Below are 26258 nucleotides of genomic sequence, written 5' to 3'. Positions count from 1 at the left end.
ACACCTATTAATACACCTTAGCATGATATTAGCTATTTCAGTGTTCAGTTTAATTTTCAGTTTTCAATTCATTCTACTTGTGATCTGCTATACCTCCCAGATTCTTTTCTTAGTACTCTTATTGTACATTTTGTATTTGCCAGAAATGAGTTAGAAAAAAAAAAAGAAGAAATTCTTTATCTTCAGCTTCTAAATCTTCAGCAATATAAACTTGGATAAGGGAGTGTACATTTTAAAAATTATCATTGTTAATGGTCTCCCTATTAGACAAATCAATGTGGCAAACATTATATAATGTTAAAAACAGCAGTGACATTTTGTTCTAATTTAGCACTTACTTATCCCTGAAATCTTCATGAATATTCAAAAACTCCACTGTAAGAACCTAATTCTGCAAATAGTTTCACACTCATTTATGGAAATGAGTGATCCCATTAAAAGCAACCTGACTACTCATATCTATAAAATTATTCATATGCAGAAGTGTTTGCAGAGTTGTGTCCTAACGACCCATTCCTGAAAATAGTTCTGTATGACAGACCCCACTTCAGGGGTCTGCTTGTACAAATTGAACTTCTCTAATCCAGCACCCTCAGGATCTAACCAATGCCAAACCAGAGAATTTGCCAAACTATAGGTCAGTATTGTCTAGCACCATTACCAATACTTCTACTACTTACTGGGCTCTTAGAAGACATTTAGCTAGATTATATTAGCGCTAAACAACAGCACAGAACACTGAGAGCCAAGACTGGCGACTATAAATAAACTTTCTGGGACTGTGGGAAACTTGGCCACACGCATGATAAGTGTATATCCGGCTTACTGAAATTATGCTGGACCAGACAGTGCTGGACTAAAGAGATTCAACCTGATGATTGAAGCCTAAATGGCAAACATTTCTTCCTCAATGTTGTAGAAATATTTTATGGTCGTATTATGTATGTGTAACCACATAGATACCTTTATTGATGTAGCCTTGTTTAGTGCACTGAATATGTTGCACATAAAAGCTTAAGAAATGTTACCATGTGTGACGTAGTGGGGGTACTTGCTGGGCTGTGGTGACCTCTGCTGTCTGGAGCAAGACCCAGCAGGGAAAACCTCATTATGCAAAGGTGACTCAAAAACATGTCTGACCTGCGGCCCCCCATGGGGAGAAACAAAGGGAGGTGGAATGCTGCCCTGGCTGTGGGCAGGGCTGAAAGAGGGGGGGTTAGTTCCTGGCTGGAAGGCAGGGAAGAAGGAGCTTGGGAGGAGGGCTGGGACTCCCCTTTCTCAAGGGGGGCACTGAGGCCTCTTAGCCCCAGTTCCTGTAACCAGATTACATCTGTGCTGCACTGTGTTGGAGGAACAATAAACAACCTCCATTCTACTGGCTGGTGAAGTCTGTTCATGCCAATTCGGGGGTGCAGGAGATGGGAAAATCCCGACGCGCCGTCACACCATGTTATAATTTCCCCCAGTCATAAAGAGAATTCTAATGCCTTTTCTTTGACCTCTCATTTTCAGGGTAATGGCCCACTAGCTGAAATTGATCTGTGGCGTGAAAGAAATGCTACCTTAAGTGCTCTCACTGAACAGATAAAGCTCCCATTAGTGAAAAAAGTATTAGCAATACTAAAGGAATCTGAATCTGGACTTCTTGAAAATTTGCAGATAGTCATAACTGATCTTAGCAGGCACCATGTGGAAGCTGTAGATAATGTTAGGTTTCTTTCAACGCTGGAGCGCCATTTGAAGGTTTGTTTATCTAATGATACTTTGGAAAGATTTGCCAGTGTTTAATTCAGTCATATCTTTCTTTTGATTTACCCCCAGTTGTTCTTTTCATTTTCCCTCTCATTCTTTTATCAGTAATAATAATGTACCGTGATTGGCTTAGATAGTAATAAAGAAAAAAAATGTGTGTTTACCTTCTCTTCCTAAGTGAAAAGTTGTTTGGATTGTAGTGGTCAACAGAGAGGAGAGTGTATTCCATCTCATAGATAAATGATTTGTAATCTTTTTAGGAAATTGTACAAGTTTACTGAATTAATGCCGGATTTACCTCTCCTTGACAATGGGAGTTGGATCAGGATCCTAAGATCTTGGCTGAGTCATCTACTACATGCCAACTCTCATTCATTTTGTGTCCACTAGACTTTGAAGGAATGTGGGCTATTTCACATTCCAGTTTTGAAAACCATTTTAATGGGAGCATGGGCAGTTGGTGAAGCTTTCTCTTGGGGAGGCAGTAGCTTCCCAGCCCAGGCCCCACCCACCTGTCCCCTTCCCACTGTCTCTGTCTTCTCTACCTTACACATCCTATGTCTCTGCTCACTATGTGCTTATCCCCATCCAGTCAAATCTCAGAGCCCAAGTAAATTATTTCTGGAAAAAACCTCCACTTTTCTGCAATTTCTTTCTCAACAAAATGGAGCATGTTTTGTACCATGTGCTAGACCCGCAGAAGGCACCTAATTAACAGCACTAAACTTGGGAATAAGAAATGTCAGTCACAGGTTTATTATATGCCCTTATAGCTGACATACAGGTAGTTTGCAAATGCTCTAAACTCCTCTCATTGATCCTGGGGGAACACAGAATGGAAAGCACAAGTTAAAGCTGAGAAATCACTGTCCTTTCTTCATACATTCAAACAAGGTGCCAAATGCCTCAGCTGGCATTTGCTCCCTAACAGGAAGAAAATGACTAGAATCAGACTGTAAAAGTTGCCACCTCATTTTCACTCTTCACACAAACAAGTTTTAAGGGCTTCCTGTGTTGATTGTTTCAACAGCAGTAAGCATCTCAGACAATGAATAAGAATTACAAAAGGATGTGTCAGTAAAATACAGGCTGGCTGCTGCTTTAACAACAACAGGGTTTTGTTTAGTTTAGAAAAGAGAAGATTGAGGGGGGACATGATAGCAGTTTTCAGACATCTAAAAGGGTATCACAAGGAGGAGGGAGAAAACTTGTTCATCTTGGGCTTAAACTGCAGCAAGGGAGGTTTAGGTTGGACATTAGGAAAAAGTTCTTAACTGTCAGGGTGGTCAAACACTGAAATAAATTGCCCAGGGAGGTTGTGGAATCCCCATCTCTGGAGATATTTAAGAATAGGTTAGATAAATGTCTCAAGGTCCCTTCCAGTCCTAGTATTGTATGAACAGGACCCATTCAGCTCACAGAACCAAGAAAGTAAAATGTCCCACTGAGGCAGCATGATGGTGACAGCTTTATGTATTAAATTGTTAGATCAAATATCCCCCAGGGTGAAGGAATCCAATCCCCTGCCCTGTTCTCACCAGGCAAACATAATCTCCCAACCACTTAAGAGTTGAGACCTATCCTACCAGTAACTTCTCTCTTTCTTGCCACCTCTGTCTCCCTCTTTCTTCCCTCCACACCCCTTTCTCCTCAGGCTCCCACTACTCAAGATCACTGTCCTTCCCAACCAAGGGCTCCCCCTGCTCTGACCATCATAGAAATTTGAACAAGTTAAAAAAACACATATTGCTCTGGCTCAGGCCACTGCTTACCTGTAGGAAGCTCTGAAGGACTCTTCTGGCCCATGTGGAGGAGGAGCCATGCCTCCTGGCCATATCTTGTTCTGCCCATTCCCACTTAACAGGCAAGCACAGAGTACCTGCTGTCACAAATGATCCAGCCCTACCTGCAGCACATAAGCAGCATAAAGCTGGCTGGTCTACCTGCATCTTTGACTAGCCAGCCCTTTGTAAAGTGATGATGCTGGGTGGGGCACTGATCTCACTACCCAGGCCTCTTTTGGCAAATTGTTCTGGCATCACACAATGGTAGGAGGATGTAAAGTCCCAAATGGAAATTCTGTAGTTCAGGAGCTGTGGCTACTGCATGAATAAAGCAGAAAGATTTTGAAATTGTAAAAAACACGTTGCAAAACTGCTCTTCTCAGCACTTTCCATCTGATGACATCAAAATACCTAACTAAAACCAATGAATTTACACAAACTCCTGTGAGACAGGCAAGCATTAGCTTCCCTTTTTCAGATGAAGAAACTGAGATACAGGATAATTATGTTCCTTATCTGCTTTTTTTTTTTTTTTTTTTTTAAATCAGTAGAAAAACTTTCTGTGACACCAAACCTTTAATGATGGGCCCAATGTCATGCTGGAAATCTGTGACAGGAAGGCCATCAAGAAAACCCCTGATCTTCACAATTCTAGCAGAGGGGGGAGCACAAACCACTGGCTGCATTGAGGTGGGGAGATCACCTGAAACCTCAGCCTCCCCTAATACAGGAACTCCACAGTGAGGCTGTACCTGATGCTAACACAGTGTAAGGGCTGGCCCTGCCCCTCTATGCCAGGAGTATCAGGTGTGGCTGTACAGGCTCAGCTCAACATGAGCTATGGAGGGGGTTATTGTGGGAGGATCTGGGTGTGGGGCAGTCTGGGTGTGGGTACCTCTGTGGGCAATCTTGATGCACAGGGGCTCATTGGGGGTTCAGGTATAGGGGCAATGGGATTCTGGTTGAGCTCAGTGGAGAAGTTGGGGGAGGTAGGGCTTGGTATGGAGTCCAAGAGCTGGGGAAGTGATAATGTAGGGTATCCAGGTGCAGCTTGCTAGGGCTCATTTGCATGGGGGTCAGAGTGTGGGGAGCTTGTTGGATGAGTCCAAGTGTAGGGGAGCAGGGCTTGTCAGAGTGAGGATTAGATGGGCTTGCTAGGGAGCCCCAGCTGCTGCTGAGGGGACACTGCATGTGAGACTTCTGCCCCTCCCCCCGATTCTTCATCCCCTTTTTTTTCTCCATCCCCTCTTTTCATTCTCCTCACTCTCCATTCCTTCTCCACTGCCTCTTCCCCCTATGTCCTCCCACTTCTCTCATTCCCACCCCTCCACTCCCCACCCTGTGCACTGCACTGCAGGACACAGAATACAGGAAGCATGTGGAGAGAGGACAAGAAGGGGAGGAGATTGAGCAGCTATCTCTGCAGGGCTTGTTGGGCCCCCACTACTCCACATACTAGCGAGAGGGAGGGACTATGGGGAGCATGTGTGGGGAGAGGGCAAGGGGAGAAGAGCCCCTACCAGCAGGCTCAGTAGCAACTGTTCTGGAAAAGTGAAATCAAACCCATCACCACTTCACCCACTAGCAAAAGTGGGGAACCAACTGAGCAGAGAGAGTGCAAAGGAGGAGAAGGGGGAACATCAAGGAGGAAGCCCACCTTGCCTACCCTGTGCCAAGGTTCAGGGCGGGGGTGCTGGAGTGGATCAGAGGCTGATCAGGAGAAGAAACTGGCAAGCAAGAAGCAGCAGCAGCAGCAGCAGGCATGCAGCAGGCTGGGTGGGGTGGTCACTGCAGAGCAGGGCTAGCAATCCTCCAGTAACTGGAGAAATTAATGTAATTGCAGGCTGCTACAGCATCAGGGAGAGCCTATGTGACTGTAATTCAAGCCTTGTATCTGTTCCATGCAGGTTCAGGGGAGGGCTTCTGGAACATACCTGATCCCCACTAAACATTCCACAGCAACCCCACATGGCAGTTGGAGGCTGGGAGGGGTGAGGCTGGCCAGTATGACTCCAGCTTTGGATAGGCTGAGTCTCTTTTTGCCTTACAGACCAGATGGGAGTTCTAATTGCCCGTGAATGGGAGTTCTAATTGCACATAGTATCCTGGGGAAACAAAAGAAAGGACTATGTAGCACTTTAAAGACTAACAACCATCTTGTTAGTCTTTAAAGTGCTGCATAATCCTTTCTTTTGTTTCAGCTAGACCAGACTAACACGACTACATCTCTATTACTGTAGTATCGTGGGGTGCTAGAACAATTTTTATAGTAGGGATACTGAGAGCTGTTGTACCAGACTGGAAACCCTGTGTAGAATGGAAACAACTTAAAGCCAGAGGATGCTGCAGCACCCCCCACATCCCTAGTTCCAGCACCTGTGATAGTATTTGAAAGAAGAATTAGGTCCTAGGTTTTAGTCACTTTGATAGGAAATGCTGTGGTATAGTAATACCACAGCGCTGGGAGAGTCACTTAACAAGGGTAATGAGTAAATAAACACAACCAAAGATTTCTCTTTGCTCCATTTTGGCACCATCTTCTGGTGTTGAACACACTTATGAACCTCCCAGTGAAGGACTCTTTCAAGGATTCAGAAGCAGATTTGGGCAATATTGCCCATCTTTCATAGAAACTAAAATTTTAATGAGACAACAAATTAACAGAACCTGAATATTCATGTCTGTGGGTCCAGTTCTACAGACACTTAAACACATGAAGTAATTTTAAAGTTACTGACATGTAGACTTTCTAGATTTGGATGTATGAGACTAACTTTGTCTCATAAATTCTTTTGAGACCATGGCTGTGTCTAGACTGGCCAGTTTTTCCGGAAAATCAGCCGCTTTTCCAGAAAAACTTGCCAGCTGTCTACACTGGCTGCTTGAATTTCCGCAAAAGCACTGACTTCCTACTATAGGAAATGAGTGCTTCTTGTGGAAATACTATTCTGCTCCTGTTTAGGCAAAAGTCCCTTTTGCGCAAAGCTTTTGCGCAAAAGGGCCAGTGTAGACAGCTGAGATTTGTTTTCCGCAAAAAAGCCCTGATCACGAAAATGGTGATCGGGGCTTTTTTGCGGAAAAGCGTCCGTGCCAATCTCGACGTGCTTTGCTGCAAAAAGTGCTTTTGCGGAAAAGCATCCATGCCAATCTAGATGCTCTGTTCCGAAAATGCTTTTAACGGAAAACTTTTCCGTTAAAAGCATTTCTGGAAAATCATGCCAATCTAGACGCAGCCCAATCTAGACGCAGTTAATACAATAGGTATGTTTTTTCATGGAAATTTTATTCACAATATTTATCCTCTGTTTAAAAGAATTTAACTCATGGAACTGGCTTTAACATTGTCTTGGATACAATTCCTTCAATGATGAATGCATTAAGAATGGTGTGGATTATCTCACGGCATTACAACAAGGATGAGCGGATGATTCCCCTCATGGAAAGAATTGCATGGGAAATTACAGCAAGAATCTGCAAAGTTGTGGATTTACGTACTTTGTTTAAGTAAGCAGTAGATTCTAATTTAACTAGGTTATAAGTGTTAATAGCTTTGATTATCTTACAGTAAGCATGATAGATGCCAATCTTATCAAGCGTGTTTTGCGTATTTTCAGGAACTTAGCTTATATTTAGCAAATTTAAAGGTAAATGAGAAGTTCACTATATATACTCTCATATATTATTGAAGAAGCTTTAAAGATGGGAATATGGTTTGTCTTTTGATATGGACTGTTATAGTACCTTTATTGAAATCAGTGGAGTTCCAGTTATACAAATATGATGTAAGGCTATCAGAATCAGCCCTGAAATTTTTCTTCCTTTTGAACTTTTCAAAAACCTGTGTCATATAATGCTCTTGAGGGCGAGATAGTAGTGTGAAATTTTCAGTTTTAACTAGATATAATTAAAATAGAAGACTTTATTGAACCAAGATATTCTAGCTCAATGAAAGTGTAACTTCATATTAAACCTTTAATGGGTGTTATCAGTCTTCTAACTGCTTCATTTTGTTTGACAGAGAAGATAGAAGCATTACAAAAACTAAATTGGTGGAAGCCAAAGGCACTCTTGAAATATGGAAAAAATCCTATTTTGATACTCGTGCCCAAATTGAAGCCTCGGGAAGAGAGCAACGATGGGAATTTGACCGAAAACGTCTATTTGAAAAAACAGATTATATGACTTCAATATGTCAAGATCTATATGATATTGTGCAGGTAGCAATGTGTGTGGTCTTACATAGAAGGATTATATATCTAGATATCCCCCAGCTGTGAGAGATAGTTTTGCACTGTAGTGTATTTGCTGAATTGAATGAGATATTAGTGACCTTTAAGAAATTTGCTAATGGGCTCACCTGGCAGATTCTACGTAATACTGTAGAAATGGAGATCTCCTGCCTCCAACAGGACTCTGTGCACTTTTTCTAATATACATAGGCTACAGAGAAGGGTGGTTTCTTCCTACTTGAGTACTTATTATCTGATCTTGGAATATCATTGTCTTAGACCTCAGTGTGGGTCACGTAAATCAGAGGAAAAGGATCAAACTGGAGAAGGAAGTTCAAAATAAATACAATTATGAGGATTTAATAATTATCAATCTGAGTCTTCAGTGGAATCCAAATGGATAGGTTTTGATGCCTGCAGTCTCATTGGTTTCTATAGGATTGTGAGGGCATACAGGGCTGCTGACCAGTATCCGTTATAGAAATCATAGAATAATAGAACTTGAAAAATCTGTGAGAGATCATCAAGTCCAGTCCCCTGCCCTCATGGCAGGACCAAGTACGGTCCATATAATCCCTTATAGATGTCTATCCAACCTGCGCTTAAATATCTCCACAACCTCCCTAGGCGATTTATTCCAGCGTTTAACCACCCTGACAGTTAGGAAGTTTTTTCTAATATCCAGCCTAAACCTCCCTTGATGCAGTTTATGGTCAATCTCTGCAGGACCAGAAACGGATACTGATGTTAATCCAAATTGGTCTCTTTATTTGGAAATGAATAGTATGATTCATTACTAAAAGTATTCATTATTGTATTATCATTAAAATAATTTAAGTATTTAAAAAGGGCTTGTATTTTAAATGTGTGCTTTTAACACTGAAGAATAAATATGCTGTTCTAAAAATAAATTCACAGACATTAGAGGAATAATTATCCAAAATTTCACTTAAACCTTTCAGAAATTTCTGAATGGTCTTAATTTGAGGCAATGGCTAGGACTGTATGTGTGTGTGTAGTTAAGCATTTGCTTAAGTCTTCTCAGGATCAGAGCACTGTCTGGAAAAGATATATTGTAATAGGTTTACATTATTGATAACTCTATACGTCTTTAAAACAATCAAATATTCTTCAAGGAGTGTCCCTGTGGGTGCTCCACTGTTCTTATAATCAGAACTTTTAGTGGAAGTATCCCCTCGGATGCTGGCATGTGTACATGGCACTGCTCGCTCTGCTGTGAAAGTGCTGATGAACATGTGCCATCAGCCGTCCTTCATTTCTTTCTCAACCACTCCAGACTTGGTTGGAACCCCGTAGCTCTCAGAGTTCTTTGCTTAGATAGTGTTAGTTAGTTAATTGGTTATTAGTGTTATAGTTTTTCTCCCTAGTTGTTGGTGTCTTCCCTTTTCCTTTTTTTTTAATTTCTCCTTGTTTTCCCTAGTCTTTCTAAGTTAATAGTAAAATGGTTATGCCAGGCTGTCCGGGATTTAAGAGATGCCCGGCTTGCAGGATGTCCATCCCAATATCATATGGACATGCCCAATGCATCCAGTTCTTGGGTCAGGAGCATTCTCCGAAAAGCTGCCCCCATTGTAAGAAGCTGTCTTCCAGATCCCTTAAAGCCAGGGAGCTACAGTTTAAGCCCCTCACCAAGGAGAAGACTGATTGCCTTTTACCTGGAGAGAACAAAGCAGTTTAGACACTCCTCCAGACTGTTTATTTCCATAACAGATCACTCCATAGGGCAGGTCATCTCTAAACTAAGACTTTAAAAATGAGTAACAAATTGTATAACAATATGTTATAAGATCAGTGGGGTTTCACTACGAAGTGAGTTGAGCAATGGCCTCTCACAATGTGCCCATCATGGACATTTGTAGGGCTGCAACATGGGCCTCTACATAACTTTATAAAACTCTGTGCGTGCAATAGATACTTACACTGTACAGTGTGTTAGGTTTGGGATGGCGGTCCTTTTGCCATTTCACCGATCTGGTCTAAAGCCCCTTCTTCCAGATTTTCAGGGTAGTGCTCCAGTCATCTGCAGTGGAGCACCCATAGGGACACTCCTCAGAGAAGAAAAGAGAGGTTACTCATCTTCTACAGTAAGGTAAATCTTTTAATAATAAATATAAATGTTTGTGAATGAGAGTTTTTAATCAGAAAGTATATCTTGAGGGAAGAGAAAAGATGTAAACTTTGTAGTAACTAGCAGTGTCTTCCTACCAGCAGGAATTTTGGTTCAATAAGAACTGTTATATTGGACACCTAGTTTTTATATTGGATTGGAGTCTTTTATGGTAATATACTAAATGTTTGTCAATGTAAGGATTATTTATTTCCTCTATGTAAAAGTTATTTATTAAAGAAAAGAATAATACAAAATATTGTTTTGGCAGAAAGCTAGTTAAAAATAATACCTTTTTTTCTGGAATGAACAGGTTATTGAAGAGTTCTACAATATATTTGGTCCTGAATTGAAAGCTGTCACTGGAGATCCAAAGCGTATTGATGATGTATTGCGAAGGGTTGATGGTCTGATTAGTCCTATGGAAGTGCTGACTTTTGACCCTTTTAGCATCAAATGTGCATCTCAGTGGAAATTTGTTATGGAAGATTTTAAATCAGAAGTGCTGGTAGGTAGCAGATCCTGTGCTAGTTATTTCTATAACATAGTATGTCTTCCTTCTAGAATTTCACATTTTAAACTTAAAATAAATATGAGCCTGAAAATAAATAAAATATAAATTAGATAAACGTGGCCAAACATTTTAATTTGGAGTTTTGGGAGAAAGCTAAGATTTTTGTTGGTTTGTTTGCTTTACACTTTGTATGTAAACGTAGGTGAAAGGTGCTGACTCATTCACAGCCCTGGCAGGTCTGAAGCTCTTTGCATATTGAGCAGTGGCAGAGTTTGCCTTCTTGACCCTCACCTGCTAACATACCTCACCTATGACCTAAATGGGAGTTTAGGCTTCTCAGTGTGAGAACTAGGGTTGCAAGGTGTTTTGCAGTACCCCTGAGCTCTTGGCCTATGCCTGGTGTCTCAGCTGCTGGCCTCATGTGCTGGAGCCTCTGCTTTTGGCTCCACATGCCCAGTTCCAGCTGCTGGCCCAACGTGTTGGCTGGCTCTGCTGCCAGCCATGTGCCCACGATCCCAGCTGCCAGCGCTGGTGCCAGTTGGCTCTGTTACAGCTTCGGCACACAAGGGGTTCTGCTGCTGCCCCAGCGTGCCAGTAGGCTTTGTTGCCAGCACCAGGCCCGAGATCTGGCTGCCAGCACTGCGTACTGGGGCATTGTTCCTGGTCTCAGATGTTGGGGTTGGAGATGGATGGTTAGGAATTAGAGGGCTGGATTTCAGTATCTCTACTCTTAAAAATATTCCTGCACTACTGTTCAGGCTCACACTCCTGGACTCCTTTAGTCCGTCAGTTCTCTGCTGAGAAGGCCAGCAACAATACCAGATGAAATTCTGCTAATTGTGATGTGGACTCTTGCCTTGCAGGAACTGGATTGAGATCCATCATGCTCATTTTTCTTAGCCATTGAGAAGGCAACAGTTGATTTTTAAAAAATAAAAGAAATGTCAAATAAACAGAAGTAAAATTATACTTTAATGTTAGCACATTACCTGTTTTCCACATAGGCCACTCTTCCTTCCTCCCTTTGTCTCTGCAAAACTAATCAATAATCAGTTTTGTTTCTTTACTTGCTGCTTTTGTCTAGGTTATAGAAAAGGAGGCCAAGAACTTTATTGATGAGTCTTTTAAGACCCTTCGATCAGCAGAAGCTGCTTTTGACATGCTCCTAAACTTTAAACACATCCGCTCTCGGGAAGCCATCAATAGACAGATGATGATGAAATTCAATGATATTCTGGCACAGTATTGTAAAGAGGTATATCACAGAATTTCTTAAAAAACACATAAAATTGTATACCAAGTAGAAGTATCCCTTCTTGAACAATAAACCTCTCTATCTGTCTAGGGAATTCTATGGCCCCTGTTACCACAGTGTGTAAGACGAAGTGGGTCTTTGCCCACGAAAGCTTATGCTCCAATAAATCTATTAGTCTATAAGATACCACAGGACTTCTCATTGTTTATACAGATTCAGACTAACATGGCTACCCCTCAGTGTGACACAGTGTGTAAGAGACTCCCAAGTATTTAGAAATAGCCATAACAGTCTCTCTCTCTTTCCTTTGCAGCCTAAAGGAGATATAGCATCATTAATATATAGATATTTGAGTATATGTTAGGATGCTTATTGTGGGTCAAAAGAAGATGGGGTTTGCTTTCAGTTCTGTATGCAGTGGGTCCGTCAGACATTCTTATTTCTTGTGGGCATGAGTTCTACGGTATCTCCCATGAAAATACTTCTACACTCATGAGCCTGAGAGCCCCTGGATGCTGATGGAACTCACCCATTATGAGAAATCACAGCAGTAAGGGAGCAGTGATTTCTAAGATAGGCCAGTCCCATGGAGAGCTTTGAATATCAGTCACTCCATTCTGTAATCTTTGGGGAGCCGGTGCTGAGAGGAAGTCTCAGGGTAAGGTCTTCGTAGTGAACTGCATTCTCTGCTACTGCATTTTGTCTAGTTGGAGCTTAAGCCTTTGCTCCAAGAATATATGTAATGTAGGATATATTTGAGGAAGTATGAAAACTGCTGTTTACCAAGTCTGAGAGAATTTTCCTGGGACCATTTTTATAATATTTGTTTCCTTTGGAAAAAGCATCCTCAATTTACTACTACTGATCTTTTAGATGTTTTTCTTCCCTTAATTCTGTGGGCCCTAATAAAACATTTGATCTTGAGACGTACTGTAACTGCAACTCCCATTGAAATTGATAGGAATGGCAGATGACCAGCACCTTTCAGGGTCAGGTTTCATTTACCGAGATCTTACCATTATAAACTCCTGCGAGGGTCAAAATCCGAGGATCAAACACTTCCTGTAGTATTTGATTTTAGGAGTTGGTTCAGCCACCTCTACGTGGGGAATTCTCATTGATTTTTTGAGAGGAATTTCACACATGGACAAGTTGCATAATAGGATCCTTAATGTCAGACCCAGCCATTGCAGACAAATGCCTTTGTAGCATATGCCTGGCCATTCATACTGCCTGAGATTTCCTGCCATCCCCTTGATGGATGTCTTAGAGGACTGCCACAACACTACAGGGAACTTTCTCAGAGCAGCCATAATATGCATAATGAATCTCATGCCTGCCATTGCGTGCTGATAATGGCAGAATATAGGCTTGTCAGCTCCTGGACTCCTCCTTTAACCAAATGGCATGCTGTATTTTATTAGGCAGGTGTGGCTGCCATGATAAGATCATGTCTGTTCTTGTGCTTTATTTGCATACAAAGCTTCTGCAAGTAAAATTCCATCTCATCACAGGTGGGGACTGTTTCATAGCACTCCCTGTGGAGCCAAGTGTGATACTGCCAGTGCTCCCTACAAGAGTCCATAACCCACCTGCCTGGAGCAGAGCAGCTCATGCCAAAAGCTTAGTGTCAGTCTCTAAACAGCACCATACTCTGAATTAAATATTTTTGTTATTTTTGTTTATTGTGCTCTTAAATAAATAAACTGGTCTCTAAGGCAACAAATAGATTGCAGTACTTGAAGGCAAGACCCTGACCTGGCCTTTTAGGTTGTGAGCTAGCATTGAGGAGCTCCTCTTCTATACCTTCTTACTTAGTACTCTTTCTCAGAGGAGACCTGCAAACCTCCTTAACAGGTCTGCTGGCTACCAGTTGATCAGTATCTCTTTATGACTCTTCTAATTCTCTGGAGGGGTAAGTCTTCTTGTTAGGCTGGCATAAATGGGTTTTCCTTGAGAAGGGAAATATTGGGGTGCCGATGCCTGTAGCAGGGGATAGAGAAAGCCTGACAGATGCTACTACACACTTTTTCCACTTGTCAGGTGAGGGCAGGATTGATCCGTTGGTATTGAAAGGTTGTTTTTCTTTCTTTGTATGAATAATATTAGGATGATATTTAAGATTGCTTATATGATTGAAAGCAAAATATGGCCACATGTTTATATGGGCATGTTTGTATTGTATTTAATAATATAAAGTTATATCCTTTTAATAAAATATGCAAGTACATGAAAAAGTAACTGTGTTTAAAATGAAGGCCATCTGGCTTGGAATGTCAAAAGTGAAATGCACACCTCTTGGAGAAAATGTAGATGGGTAAATAATTCTAATTAGCTTAATCCAAGCAAAGGTGCTATGGAAGTTATTAACAAACTGTTAGTGTTCTGCTGCTGGAATTAGCGGTGTGATCCTATGCATGGCGTATGCTAGAGACAGTGAAGATGAAAAGGAATGTTTTTGATAACTCTGTACTGTTTTGATTCTTTTATAGGTAGACATAGTTAATAAGATCTTCATCCAAAACCTCAGTAATCCACCCCTATACAAGAATCATCCTCCAATGGCTGGAGCAATATATTGGTCCCGATCCCTTTTCCATCGAATCAAACACACTGTTATTCGATTTCAAGAAGTTGAGGAGTTGCTGGCTAGTGAGCGTGGGAAGGAAGTATGTTGGTTTCATTGTTATTTAATAAAGTTAGTAATACTTGGCACATCAGTAGCGTGGTTCATCCAGATATATACAAGTTCTTTATAAGCAGTAATTAAGATTAATGGAAAGTTTGAGTACATAAGTATTGTGATACACATATTACAAATGGGAAAACTGAGCCACAGATTGGTTGTGACTTTGGTCAATGTCTCTCAAAGAGGCAGTAGCAGAGTTGGCAATGGAATTTAGGAGTGTATAGTTTCAACCCTCTGCATTAATCACTATACTGTGCTTGTTTCCTTATTTGATAAAAACAATCATTAACAATTATTTTAAGTAGCCATGTTCAGACAAGAAAATGTCTGCTCTGTCTTTATTATAGTGCAAGATGAATGGAGCTAAACTCTTTCTTCCAGGTAAAACAAAAGTATCTGGAAGTGGCTAAGAGAATGAAAGAATATGAAGATTTGAAATATGATCATTGGAGAGACTGGACAGAACAGATGCTCCCTGTACTACTGAAAAAAACCCTGCTTGCTAAAGTCCATTCCTCTGGGACCGTAGTCCAAGCTAATACAGAGTCCGCTGATCAGGTGAGTGGCAGAACATAAGAACATCCATAATGGGTCAAACCAAAGGTTCAGCTAGCCCAGTATCCTGTCTTTCAATAGTGGCCGATGCCAGGTGCCCCAGAGAGAATGAACAGAACAAGTAATTGCCAAGAGATCCACCCCGTTGCCTATTCCCACCTTGTGACAGAGGCGAGGGACACCATTCCTGCCCAACCTGGCTAATTGATTGACCCATCCTCCAGGAATGTATATAGTTCTTTTTTAAACCCTCTTAAAGTTCTGGTCTTCTCAACATCCTCTGACAAGGAGTTTCACAGGTTGACTGTGTATTGTGTGAAGAAATACTTCCTTTTGTTTATTTATTTTAAATCTGCTATCTATTACTTTGATTTGGTGACCCCTAGTTCTTGTGTTATGGGAACAAGTAAATAACTTTTCCTTATTTACTTTCTCCACACGAATCTTGATTTTATAGACCTTTATCATATCTTCACCTTACTTGTCTCTTTTTGAAGCTGAAAAGTCCCAGTCTTACTAATCTCTCCTCATAAGAAGGGCCAGGAGTTAATTGTCTGCTTATGCATTGATATGTATCCAAGTTACTGATCAGGAGAGATTTTCTCAGAGTGGTTTCATAAGGAGAGGGACTGAGTTGCTTTCGGGAAATGTTAACACTTCTTAACTCAAAATTATTTGGGGTCCTACGTCGGGCATGGATTTTCATATTTGTCACAATTGTTAAATGACCCCGCAGAAGAATAAATGATAATGTGCTTTGTGCTGTCATTCTTGACACCTCTATGTAGAACATGCCAGTGTTCTATCTTAATATCCCTGTTTTGCTCTGAGCACATTATTGTGGTGCTATAAAAATAGTATTTTCCAACAGCCTCATCTTTCTATATACAGGCAGTCCCCTGGTTACATGGATCCGACTTACATCGGATCCCTACTTACAAACGGGGTGAGGCAACCCCGCACTAGCTGCTTCCCCCAGTAGACCAGGGAGACGCGAAGCTAGCGCCCTCCCCCCCCCAGCAGACCAGGGAGACGCGGAGTGGCTTTTCTCAGCAGACATCTCAGCTTGAGAATAAAGGACTGAGGGAAGTAAGGTGTGGGAGAATAAAACTGAGCTCTGGAGAAATGTTTGGCTAGAGTTTCCCCTACAATATGTACCAGTTCCGACTTACATACAAATTCAACTTAAGAACAAACCTACATCTATCTTGTACGTAACCCGGGGACTGCCTGTAGAGATCTGTTACTATACTATACAGCACAATGATGTGCTTACTATAGGGTTATTCCACTTAAAAGAAAAAATTGTTCTCCTTTGAGTGGTGTCCCTGTGGATGCTCCACTCAGGTCTTGGTGCATCCTTGTGTTGGCAATTGGAGATTTTTGCCTAGCAGTACCTTCCTATGTTATGCCTACACAGTAGCTGTCTCGTGCTGTTTTGACTGTTGATTGCACATGCGGTGCGTGTATCCCTCAGTTCCTTTTCTACTGTCCTTGGCAGAAGACAGATTCTCTGCAGTGCTCTCCTTTCTGTCTGAAAAGATAAAGATAGTGTAGTTAGTTTATTGTTAGTTACCTGCTTTAGTTAGTTTATCGTTAGTTTAACTATTTCTTCTTAGTTAAAAACCCCCCACTTCCCCTGTTTTTTTCTTCATGTTTTCTGAACTCTTCAAGTTCTACTGTTCAAAATGCCAGGCTCTCCTGGTTTCAAAAAATGTGACTCATGCAAGGACTCTGCCTGCATCAGACAGGCACACATCATTCATAAAATGTCCAGGCAAAGGCCATGTGGCTCAGAAATGCCCACACTATCAGAACATGATGGACAGAGCCAGGAAAGATCTCAAAATGAGACTTAAGAACCTCCTAAGAGAAAAATTCCTGGAGCTACAGGAGAGTAAGTCTTCTGAACCTGCAAAGCACCATGTTTAACTGTCTGACATGTCCTTCTTGTTTGTCTTTGCTGTAGAGCCCACGTTCTGAAGAGGCTGACACCGGGGAGAAGTGGAGCCATTTCACAGTCAATTTTTCTCCCAAACTCCAAGAGGTTATCAATGAAACAAAATACATGGAGCAGCTGGGGTTTCCAATACCTGAAATAGCAAGGAACGTGGCACTACAAGAAGACAAATTTCTTAGGTAAGGATATATAGTGTGAACATACTCTATATTCTGACTAAACTTAACTGCAATAGGCCTACTTGATTTTTCTCACAACAGCAATGGGCCTTTTGTCATCACAGCCTTTTAAAATAAGACCCTCACAGTCATAGGGAACATCTACACTGCAGGGCAAACATTGAATTAAGATATACAATTTCAGCTACGTCAATTATGTAACTGAAGTTGAAATAGCTTAACTTGGCTTTTGGCACAGTCTACACAGCAGGAAGTCCCATACTCCTCATGAAATGAGGGTTACAAGAGTTGGAATAAGAAATCCTCCATCGCAACATTATTTCAAAATAGTGGCTTGCTGTGTAGATGTACATTTTATTATCATATATATAGTAGCCCAGTGTCTGTGCGTCTGTAATGCTGATGCTGACGTACACGGCTACACCTCCTGGCCATGTACGTTATCGCCCCGCCCCCCTTCCCCTCCCTCCCTCCCTGACGGTTTGGCCGAGTGCTGCGCTGCTCAGCTGGGTCCTGGCAGGGGAGCAAGCGGCGGTAAGTGGCCCTTTGGGAGCGCAGACCCCAAACGGCTGCTTGCTGCCCCGGACCCCGCTGGGCAGCGCTCCCACTGAGGGCCAGCTGAGCGGCACCGGCACTGCGCTGCTCAGCTAGGCCCCAGCGGGGGAGCAAGTGGCGGCAAGTGGCCTTTTGGGGTCTGCGCTCCCCACGCTTGGGGAGTGTGGATCCTAAATGGCCGCTTGCTGCCACGGCCCGCTGAATAGTGCTCCTGCCAGGGGCCAGCTGAGCGACACGGAGGGGGAGGGAGGGGAAGGAGGGCGGCGAGGTGCCACGCAGGGAGGGGAAGGGGACAGGGCTGGCCGGAAGGGGGGTGGGAAGCAGAGCTGGGGGTGGGGAATTGGGGGCTGTAGGGGAATATGGGGGGGGCCTGGAGGAAGGGGGGAGGGAAGCAACGCTGGCGGGGGAGCGTCCATGGGGGGGCAGTGAGGCTGGCCGGCAGGAAGAGGGGGTGGGAAGAAAGAGGGGGTGGGAAGCAGAGCTGGGGGGCGGAATCGAGGGCTGTGGGGCTGGATGGGAAGAGGGGGGAAGGAAACAGACCTGTTTGGGGGGGGGTGCAGCCATGGGCCACTTGTCACCGCTTGCTCCTCTGCCGTAACCCAACTGAGCACTGCTCAGGTGGGCCCGGTGGGACAGGAAGGGGGGTGGGGCGGTGATGTACACAGCCAGGGTGCGTGGCCATGTACATCACCGTCCCCCCCTTCCTCCTCCTACCGTGGTGCTGAGTGGTGTGCCCCTCAGCCAGGCCACTGTGGGAGGAGGGAGGCGGTGACGTAGACAGCCCCACCTCCTGGCCGTGTACATCACTGCCCCGCCCCGCCTCCCTCGCGGCGGCCCGGCTGAGCCGCCTTGGAGGGAGAGGAAGTGGGCAGGGCGGTGACGTACACAGCCAGGGGGCGGGGCTGTGTACGTCACCGCCCCCCTTCCCCTCCCGCTGTGGCACTTAGCTGGGGCGCCGGGGAAGCCAGCAGCGCAAGGGGCTGTTTGGGTTCCCCCGAGGTGGAAGGGGAAGGGAGGGCGGTGATGTACACGTCCCCGGCCCCAGCAGTGTACATCACCACCCCGCCCCCCACCCTCGCGGCAGCCCGGTTGAGCAGGTAGCACTTAGCCAAGCGCCACGGTGGGGGTGAAGGGGAAGGAGGGTGGAGAGAGAGGCAGGAAGAGAAGAAGAAGAGAAAGAGAGAGTGAGAGGCAGGAGGGGGAGAAGAGAAAGAAAGACAGAGAGAGAGGCAGGAGGCAGAGGAGAGCTGAGAGAGAGAGGGGGAGGCAGTAGGAAGAGAGAGAGACAGAGCGAGGGAGCTCAGGAGAGAAGACCTGAAAATCCTGTTTTATGACAGGCTAATTGGCTAGTTTTGAAATAATGACAGTTATTTTGAGGTAACACTGCTGTGTAGACATACCCAGTTATATTTGCTTGAGCAAAATTGCAATTAGTGACTTTCCTCTGCTGCTATCTATTTTCTGAATTAAGTATGATAAAATCAAGCAAACCAAACACATGGTTACCTCCGGAGAAAAACAGAAAGTAAAGCAAACCATATACTATATTGCTATGCATTATAACAGTGGTCCCCAACACGGTGCCCGCGGGCGCCATGGCGCCTGCTGGGGCATTTGTACACGCCCGCCGACAACCTGGGCCGGCCCCGCCCCCGGCGCGCGGTGCACCGGAGGCACCGGCCCCAGGCGCGCGACATGCACCGGCACCTGGTGCGCGGCGCTCGGGAGGTCCCAGCCCCGGGACACATGCGGGCACGTGGCGCCAATGCCGGCCCCAGGTGCGCGGCTTGGGCGGTGCCGCCGGCCGCGGGCCCACGGCACAAGGCACTTGGGCGGCCCCAGCCCCGGCTCTGGGGCACATGCCAGTGCCGGGTGCAAGGGCATCCCCGCTCCTGGCGTGCCCCAGAATGTGTGGCCCGCCCCCGGGCGCCCGGCGCATGAGTGGCCCCATCCCCCCCGGGCGCCCGGCGTGTGAGTGGCCCCGCCCCCGGGTGCCCGAGAGCCTCTAAACGTTGGGGACCACTGCATTATAATATTCCTTAGCCATCAAGAGACTTAGTTTTAATGCCTGACTTTTCTTCACCAATTTCCTGAGTGACCTTGGACAATTCAGTGATGGCAGATTTTTAAAGATATTAAGGCTCTAATGATGCAGATAGGTGCCCACTGGAATTCTCAAAAGCCCCTGACACCTGTTGATTTCATCCTTGTGCTTCCAGCTGAACATGTTTGTCATAAACAGAGGGAGTGCTGACCAGCTCCCGGTGACTAAGGGGTTTATTTAGGTACCTGGCAAAGGTGTCGATCAGGGGGCCACCAATCAAAATAGAGTGTTGAAATTTGAATTAGATATAGGTTCCTTGCCTTCTTTCTTTGAGTGGGAGAGTTAAACCAGGAGTTGAGAGAGACAGAATGATTTAAACCCAAGCAGGATTACCATGCCTGCCATGGAATTCCAGGCATGGGAGTGGGCTCAACAAAGAAAAAATTAGAAGTGAGTAGCAGGGAAATGTACCAGTAGTCTTTGGCTAGGTGATTGAATTATTAACCTTGGGAAAACTTCAAGTGTCACCCTGGATGTCTGGGTTCAAAATTAGGCCTTCAGATGTTCTAAGCAATATCCTTATTGTAATGTTTTGCATTATGCTTGTGGGTCTCTTTAGATACACAGATGGAATGAAACAGATGCTGGAGCACTATCACAAATTAATGGAAACACTAAATGAGGCAGAAATCCAGCTTCTCGATGACCACATTCAAGAGCTTTGGAGAGTATTTAGATCAGGGTATAAGAGACTCAACTGGAACTCCTTAGGTAATATAGATGTCGTTTAGATACCAATTTTCAGTAAAACAACTCACAGGCTATACATTTTTCTTTCTCAAGTCAGCCTATACTAGTTTCTTATATCTAAAATGCTGAGCTGAAGTGACTATAGCTCAAGATCAAGGATGTCATAAATTGAGTTCTGCACAGCATAGGTTTAGAAATACAGACACTTACCTTATGGAAAATATTGTGTAGTTTCTCAGCCTTACCCAGTGCTCATTAAACAAATATATGCTAGTCTTCCCGAACAAATATGGAATTGAATCCCTTATACATGACATGTTAATTCAGTGATCTTTTGGTCTCAGAAGGAATGGGTATTGCTCTACCTATGTTGCTCTATTAGAAGCTTATGATGGCTAATTAGTGAGGGTGAAAGATGTGTTGAAGAAAGAGAATAAAATGGACACCTGTTCTTTTCAAGGTATTGGTGACTATATTATTCGATGCACCCAAGCCATTGGAAAGTTTGAATCACTTGTGCATCAGATTCATAAGAATGCCGAAGACATAAGCAACAAGCTTTTATTAATAGAGTCAACAAATCTATTTAAATCCCCACCTTTGAAAAATGAAGATGAACTTCCTGGTAGGTCCTGAGTTTTGTATTCTCTTTTCTTTGTGTCTTAGGTCAAATCTATACTAGACTGAGAAGGTTGGCTTAAGGTACACAATTTCATCTATGTAGACTACATAACTCTGGAATTGGCTTATCTTAAGCCAAGCTTGGCAATGTCCACACAGTGAGAGGCTGATGGGAGCAAATGCTTCTATTGGTTTCCCTTATTCGAGGAGTAGAGGCACCGGCTGGAGCTGCCCTCAGCGTTTAATTTATGGTTTTATACTAGACCTGCTAAATCGGATGACGGAACATTGATCTCTGTGAAGATGTACCTTTACTGAAGCGGTGTCTTTGTTACATTTCTTTTATTGTTATCAAGAGAACACAATATTAAATACTTTCCATGGCTAATTACAGTACAGCTTCATGGTGTATACTGAAGGTAGTACAAGTCTAGCTTCAATATTCCCCTGGTGGTGGTGAGGCATGAAGATCTGCATAGCAGCAGTTCTTTTAATCTATATCTTGCATCTGGCCATCAATTTCCTTGCCTTTCCCCATCTCCATTATGTGCTGCTGTGTGGGGGCTGCTGTCTCCTTTACCCTCTTTTGCAGCTGTACTGCACAAATTCTGTCAGGGAGACTGCAGTCAAGGAGGATGGAGCTGGAGTTGCTACTTACTCATTTGTGAAATGTATTCAGGGCTGGATTAAGGGGGGGGCTAGCCGGGAAGCTGCCCGGGGCACCAATCTATGGCTGCGCGGTGCCCCTTAGAGCTGCCATCAGGTGCCGCGCGCCCGATGGCAGCTGTAAGGTGCGCCAGAGGGCAAGGCCACGCATGTGCTGTGTGCCCGGGGCAGAGCCGCGCATGCGTCGTGCGCCTGCTGCCCGGGGTGCAGGAATGGCTCGAGCCGGCCCTGAATGTATTAATCATAGCAGGTCTTCTGGGCACTAGCATGAACTAGTGGAGTTTAGCTGTTTCAGAATTTCTCTGATCATTAAAAATGTTACTGACATATATAAAAAACACTGTTTTAGTTAAGTTTGGGTTTCTGGAATCTGTAAACAATAAGAAGTCTGAGGTATTAATCATGAAGAAATTCTATATTGTGAGATGAATTTACTATTTACAGATAAATCCCAACATATTATTTTGTTAATCTGTTACTATAATTGCTAAATAGCAATAAATAACAATTTGATTTCATAAACTTTTTCAGGAGTGAAGGAATTTTTTGAGTATATTAAGCGCGAAAGATCTAAAGACGTGGAACACATTGTTAGAAAGTATGCTGCCATTGGACCTCTGCTAACAAAAATGGAAGGGCTGGTTGCCAACACAAACACTGGCAAAGCTGTAAAACTAGTGTCATATTATGCATTTTGGGAAAATAAAATTTATCATACATTGACACAGTTAGTGCTGAAGTAAGTGTAGTAGATTTACTGTCTTATATCTGTTTAATAGTTTTACAGTCTTGCATCTGTTCATTAATTTTTGTTTCAGATCAGTTCTTTTAAAATTCATAGGTGCTAAAATTTAATGTAGCCTCCTCCTTCCTGTGCCTGGATGTGTCACACCAAGGATGCCACAGTCAGGGCAGACTGCAAGAAATAGGCAGATAATCCCCAAAACTGATGGTTTATTCTATAATTAGATTCACCAAGCCAGTAATAAAATAGCTTTAATAGTACCACTCTGGATAACAATAAGCCACACAATCTCTTTAGATTTCCCGGTCGGTGGCTATCAGCTAGACAACCAAGTCTAATATAACTAGCCAATTAGCCCGTCAAAAGACAGGATTTTCAGGTCTCTCCTTCATGTCGGTCTTCTCTCCTGAACCTCCTGTCTCTTATTCCGTGTGTCTTTCTCTCTCTCTCCTCCTCTCCTACTGCCTCTCCCTCTCTCTCTCAGCTGTCCCCTGCCTTCTGCCTCTCTCTCTGTGGGTATGTCTACACTACCCTCCTAATTCGAAATAGGAGGGTAATGTAGGCATACCGCAATTGCAAATGAAGCCCGGGATTTGAATTTCCCGGGCTTCATTTGCATAAAGCCGGCCGGTGCCATTTTTAAATGCTGGCAGTTCGAACCCCGTGCCGCGCGGCTACACGCGGCACGGAGTAGCTAGTTCGGATTAGGCTTCCTAATCCGAACTAGCTGTACTCCTCGTGGAATGAGGAGTACAGCTAGTTCGGATTAGAAGCCTAATCCGAACTAGCTACTCCGTGCCGCGTGTAGCCGCGCGGCACGGGGTTCGAACTGCCAGCATTTAAAAATGGCACCGGCCGGCTTTATGCAAATGAAGCCCGGGAAATTCAAATCCCGGGCTTCATTTGCAATTGCGGTATGCCTACATTACCCTCCTATTTCGAATTAGGAGGGTAGTGTAGACATACCCTGTCTCTCCTTCTCTTCTCCCCTTCCTGCCTCTCACTCTCTCTCCGCTCTCCTGTCTCCATCGGGGATGCACGCTCATCCAGACCCCATCCCCTGGTCGTGTACGTCACTGCCCTGCCCCCCTTTGCCTCCTGCCATGGCGCTTGGCTAACTTCTGTGCCGCTCAGCTGGGCCGCCGTAGGGGAGCAAGCAGAGCAAGCGGCCATTTGGGCTCCCCCGTGGCGGCCCGGCTGAGTGGCGCAGAAGTCAGCCGAGTGACATGGCGGGAGGCGAAGGGGGGGCAAAGCGGAGATGTACATGGCCGGGCCCTGCCCCCTGTCCGTGTACATCGCTGCTCCGCCCCCCTTTGCCTCCCGCCGTGGCGCTCAGCTGACTTCTGCACCGCTCAGCCAGGCTGCCACAGGGGAGCAAGCAGCGCAAGCAGCCATTTGGGCCCTGCGCTCCCCATGCTTGTGCTGCTTGCTCACCCGTGGTGGCCCGGCTGAGTGGTGCAGACTCACCATATGTGAGGTTCACCAGTCCTAAAGGACCAAACACTTATCCCCAGATAAATATTAATCTCAGATTTTACCAAATATCATGTTGTCAGCCAATCCTTAATAACTAATCTGTGATTTTGTAATAAAAGGAAACAGAAAGAAGAGCATTATAAATGTTAAGAGAGTAATCTACATACAAATGTGTGTGACATTCTTAGGTCAGTTTCATAGCGCAGATGGCTTGGTTGCTGATTTGTCAAAGTCTCTCTGGTGTAAGGTTGCCAGGACTTTGCTGACCAGGCTGTTAAAAGTCCAGTTCAGGGCATAGTAGGGGCAAGGGCTCAGGCAGGCTCCCTGTGTTCCCTGGCTCTGCATGGTTCCTGGAAATGTCTGCCATCCGTCACTACTATGAACAGACTTTCTCCATCCTCTTTGGAACCTCCCTTTAGGAAATTGAAGGCTGCTATCAAATCCCCCCCTCACTCTTCTCTTCTCTAGACTAAACAGACCCAACTCCCTCAGTCTCTCCTCGTAGGTCATATGCTCCGGGCCTCTAATCATTTTGGTTGCCCTCCGCTAGACCCTCTCCAATGCATCCACATCCTTCCTGTAATTGGGGGCCCAGAACTGGACACAATACTCCAGATGTGGTCTCACCAGAGCCGAATAAAGAGGAATAATCACATCTCTGGCAATGCTCCTCTTAATGCAACCTAATATGCCATTAGCCTTCTTGGTTACAAGGGCACACTGTTGACTCCTATCCAGCTTCTCATTCATTGTAATCACCAGGTCCTTTTCTACTGAGCTGCTACTTAGCCATTCGGTCCCCAGCCTGTAACAATGCTTGGGATTCTTCCATCCCAAGTGCAGGACTCTACATTTGTCCTTGTTGAACCTCATCAGATTTGTTGTGGCCCAATCCTCCAATTTGTTTGTCACTCTGGACTCTATCCCAGCCCTCGAGCATATCTACCTCTCCTCCTAGCTTAGTGTCATCTGCAAACTTGCTGAGGGTGCAATCCATCTCCTCATCCTGGTCATTAATAAAGATGTTGAACAAAACTGGTCCCAGAACCAAACCTTGGGGCACTCTGCTACAAACCGACTGCCATCCTGACATCGAGCCGTTGATCACTACCCGCTGGGCCTGACATTCCAGCCAGTTTTCTATTCATCTTACCATCCATTTATCCAATCCACATTCACTTAACTTGCTGACAAGACTATTGTGGGAGACTGTATCAAAGCCTTGCTAAAGTCAAGGTATATCACATCCATTGACTTTCCCAGATCTACAGAGACAGTTACCTCATCATAGAAGCTAATCAGATTGGTCAAGCACAACCTGCCCTTCATGAATCTATTCTGACTGTTCCTGATCACCTTCCCCTCTTCCAAGTGCTTCAAAATGGATTCCTTGAGGATCCCCTCCTTGATTTTTCCAGGGACTGAGGTAAGACTGACCGGCCTACAGTTCCCTGGATTGTCCTTCTTCCCTTTTTTTAAAGATGGGCCATACATTTGCCTTTTTCCAATCATCCGGGATCTTTCCAGATCTCCACGACTTTTCAAAGAATATGGCCAAAGGCTCTTCAATGAAATTTGCCAACTCTCTCAGTACCCTCGGATGTATTAAGTCTGGACCCATGGATTTATGTACCTTTAGCTTTTTTAAAATAGTTCCTAACCTGTTCTTCTTCTTCGAGCAGTGTCCCATGGGTGCTCCACTGTAGGTGTCGGGCTTGTCCCGGTGCCGCAGATCGGAGATCTTTTCTAGCCTTAGTCTGCCGGACCGTGCATGTGCGAAGTACGGCTCGTGGCTTTTCGCGCCATTTGAGTGTTGGTGGTCCGGTTCCCCCCAGTTCCTCCTGACCGTCCTCGGCCGCGACGGATCAACATCTCTCTCGTGAACCCTGATTACAAAGACAGAGAGAGATTACCAATAGTTGTTATATACATAGTTTAAAAAGTTATAGTTATAGTTCTTTGTATAGTTGATAGCTCTAGTCGTTAAAAAAATTTTTTTTTTCTTCAGTAGTTAGTTTATTCTTTCTTCATGCTGGGGTTCAAGAAGTGCGGCGAATGCTGCGAGGCAATGCCTGCCTCTGATGGCCATTCCCTGTGCATCAGGTACCTCGGGGAAGGCCACATACCCCATAAATGTCCCCATTGCTCCAAGCTAACAGCCAGAGCAAGACGGGACAGGGACATGCGCCTAAAGATCCTCTTGTTCGACAAAGCTCTGCAACCCTAAACCCAGCAACCTCAGGGGCACGCAGAGCAAACTAAAAGAACGAAGAGGAAACCATCTCCAACGCGATCTCTTCCACCCTCACAATCAGGTGCTGGTGACAAGCCTGGGACATCAATGGCACTGCCCTCA

The 26258-nt window shown here is 44.4% G+C and overlaps 1 protein-coding gene across 4 annotated transcripts in view; it reads left to right on the top strand.

The window, feature by feature from the left end:
- Window positions 1–26258, top strand: part of DNAH10 (dynein axonemal heavy chain 10) — a 195703-nt gene that overhangs the window by 19081 nt on the left and 150364 nt on the right. For all 4 annotated transcript variants that reach the window (XR_012896005.2, XM_089775295.1, XM_075898516.2 and 1 more), the window contains 11 exons: window positions 1513–1743; window positions 6850–7040; window positions 7555–7753; window positions 10207–10401; window positions 11492–11662; window positions 14155–14331; window positions 14733–14909; window positions 16876–17045; window positions 20264–20415; window positions 20855–21019; window positions 22213–22420. Coding sequence is in view for 3 of the 4 variants with exons in the window: in XM_089775295.1 (XP_089631421.1) it covers window positions 1513–1743; window positions 6850–7040; window positions 7555–7753; window positions 10207–10401; window positions 11492–11662; window positions 14155–14331; window positions 14733–14909; window positions 16876–17045; window positions 20264–20415; window positions 20855–21019; window positions 22213–22420 (2036 nt within the window). In the remaining variant the exon portion in view is untranslated. The remainder of the gene's footprint in view (window positions 1–1512; window positions 1744–6849; window positions 7041–7554; window positions 7754–10206; window positions 10402–11491; window positions 11663–14154; window positions 14332–14732; window positions 14910–16875; window positions 17046–20263; window positions 20416–20854; window positions 21020–22212; window positions 22421–26258) is intronic.

Source organism: Pelodiscus sinensis, chromosome Z (assembly GCF_052426305.1).
Source record: "Pelodiscus sinensis isolate ZL-2025 chromosome Z, ASM5242630v1, whole genome shotgun sequence".
NCBI lineage: Eukaryota > Metazoa > Chordata > Testudines > Trionychidae > Pelodiscus > Pelodiscus sinensis.
This window is presented reverse-complemented; position numbering and strand designations above follow the sequence as displayed.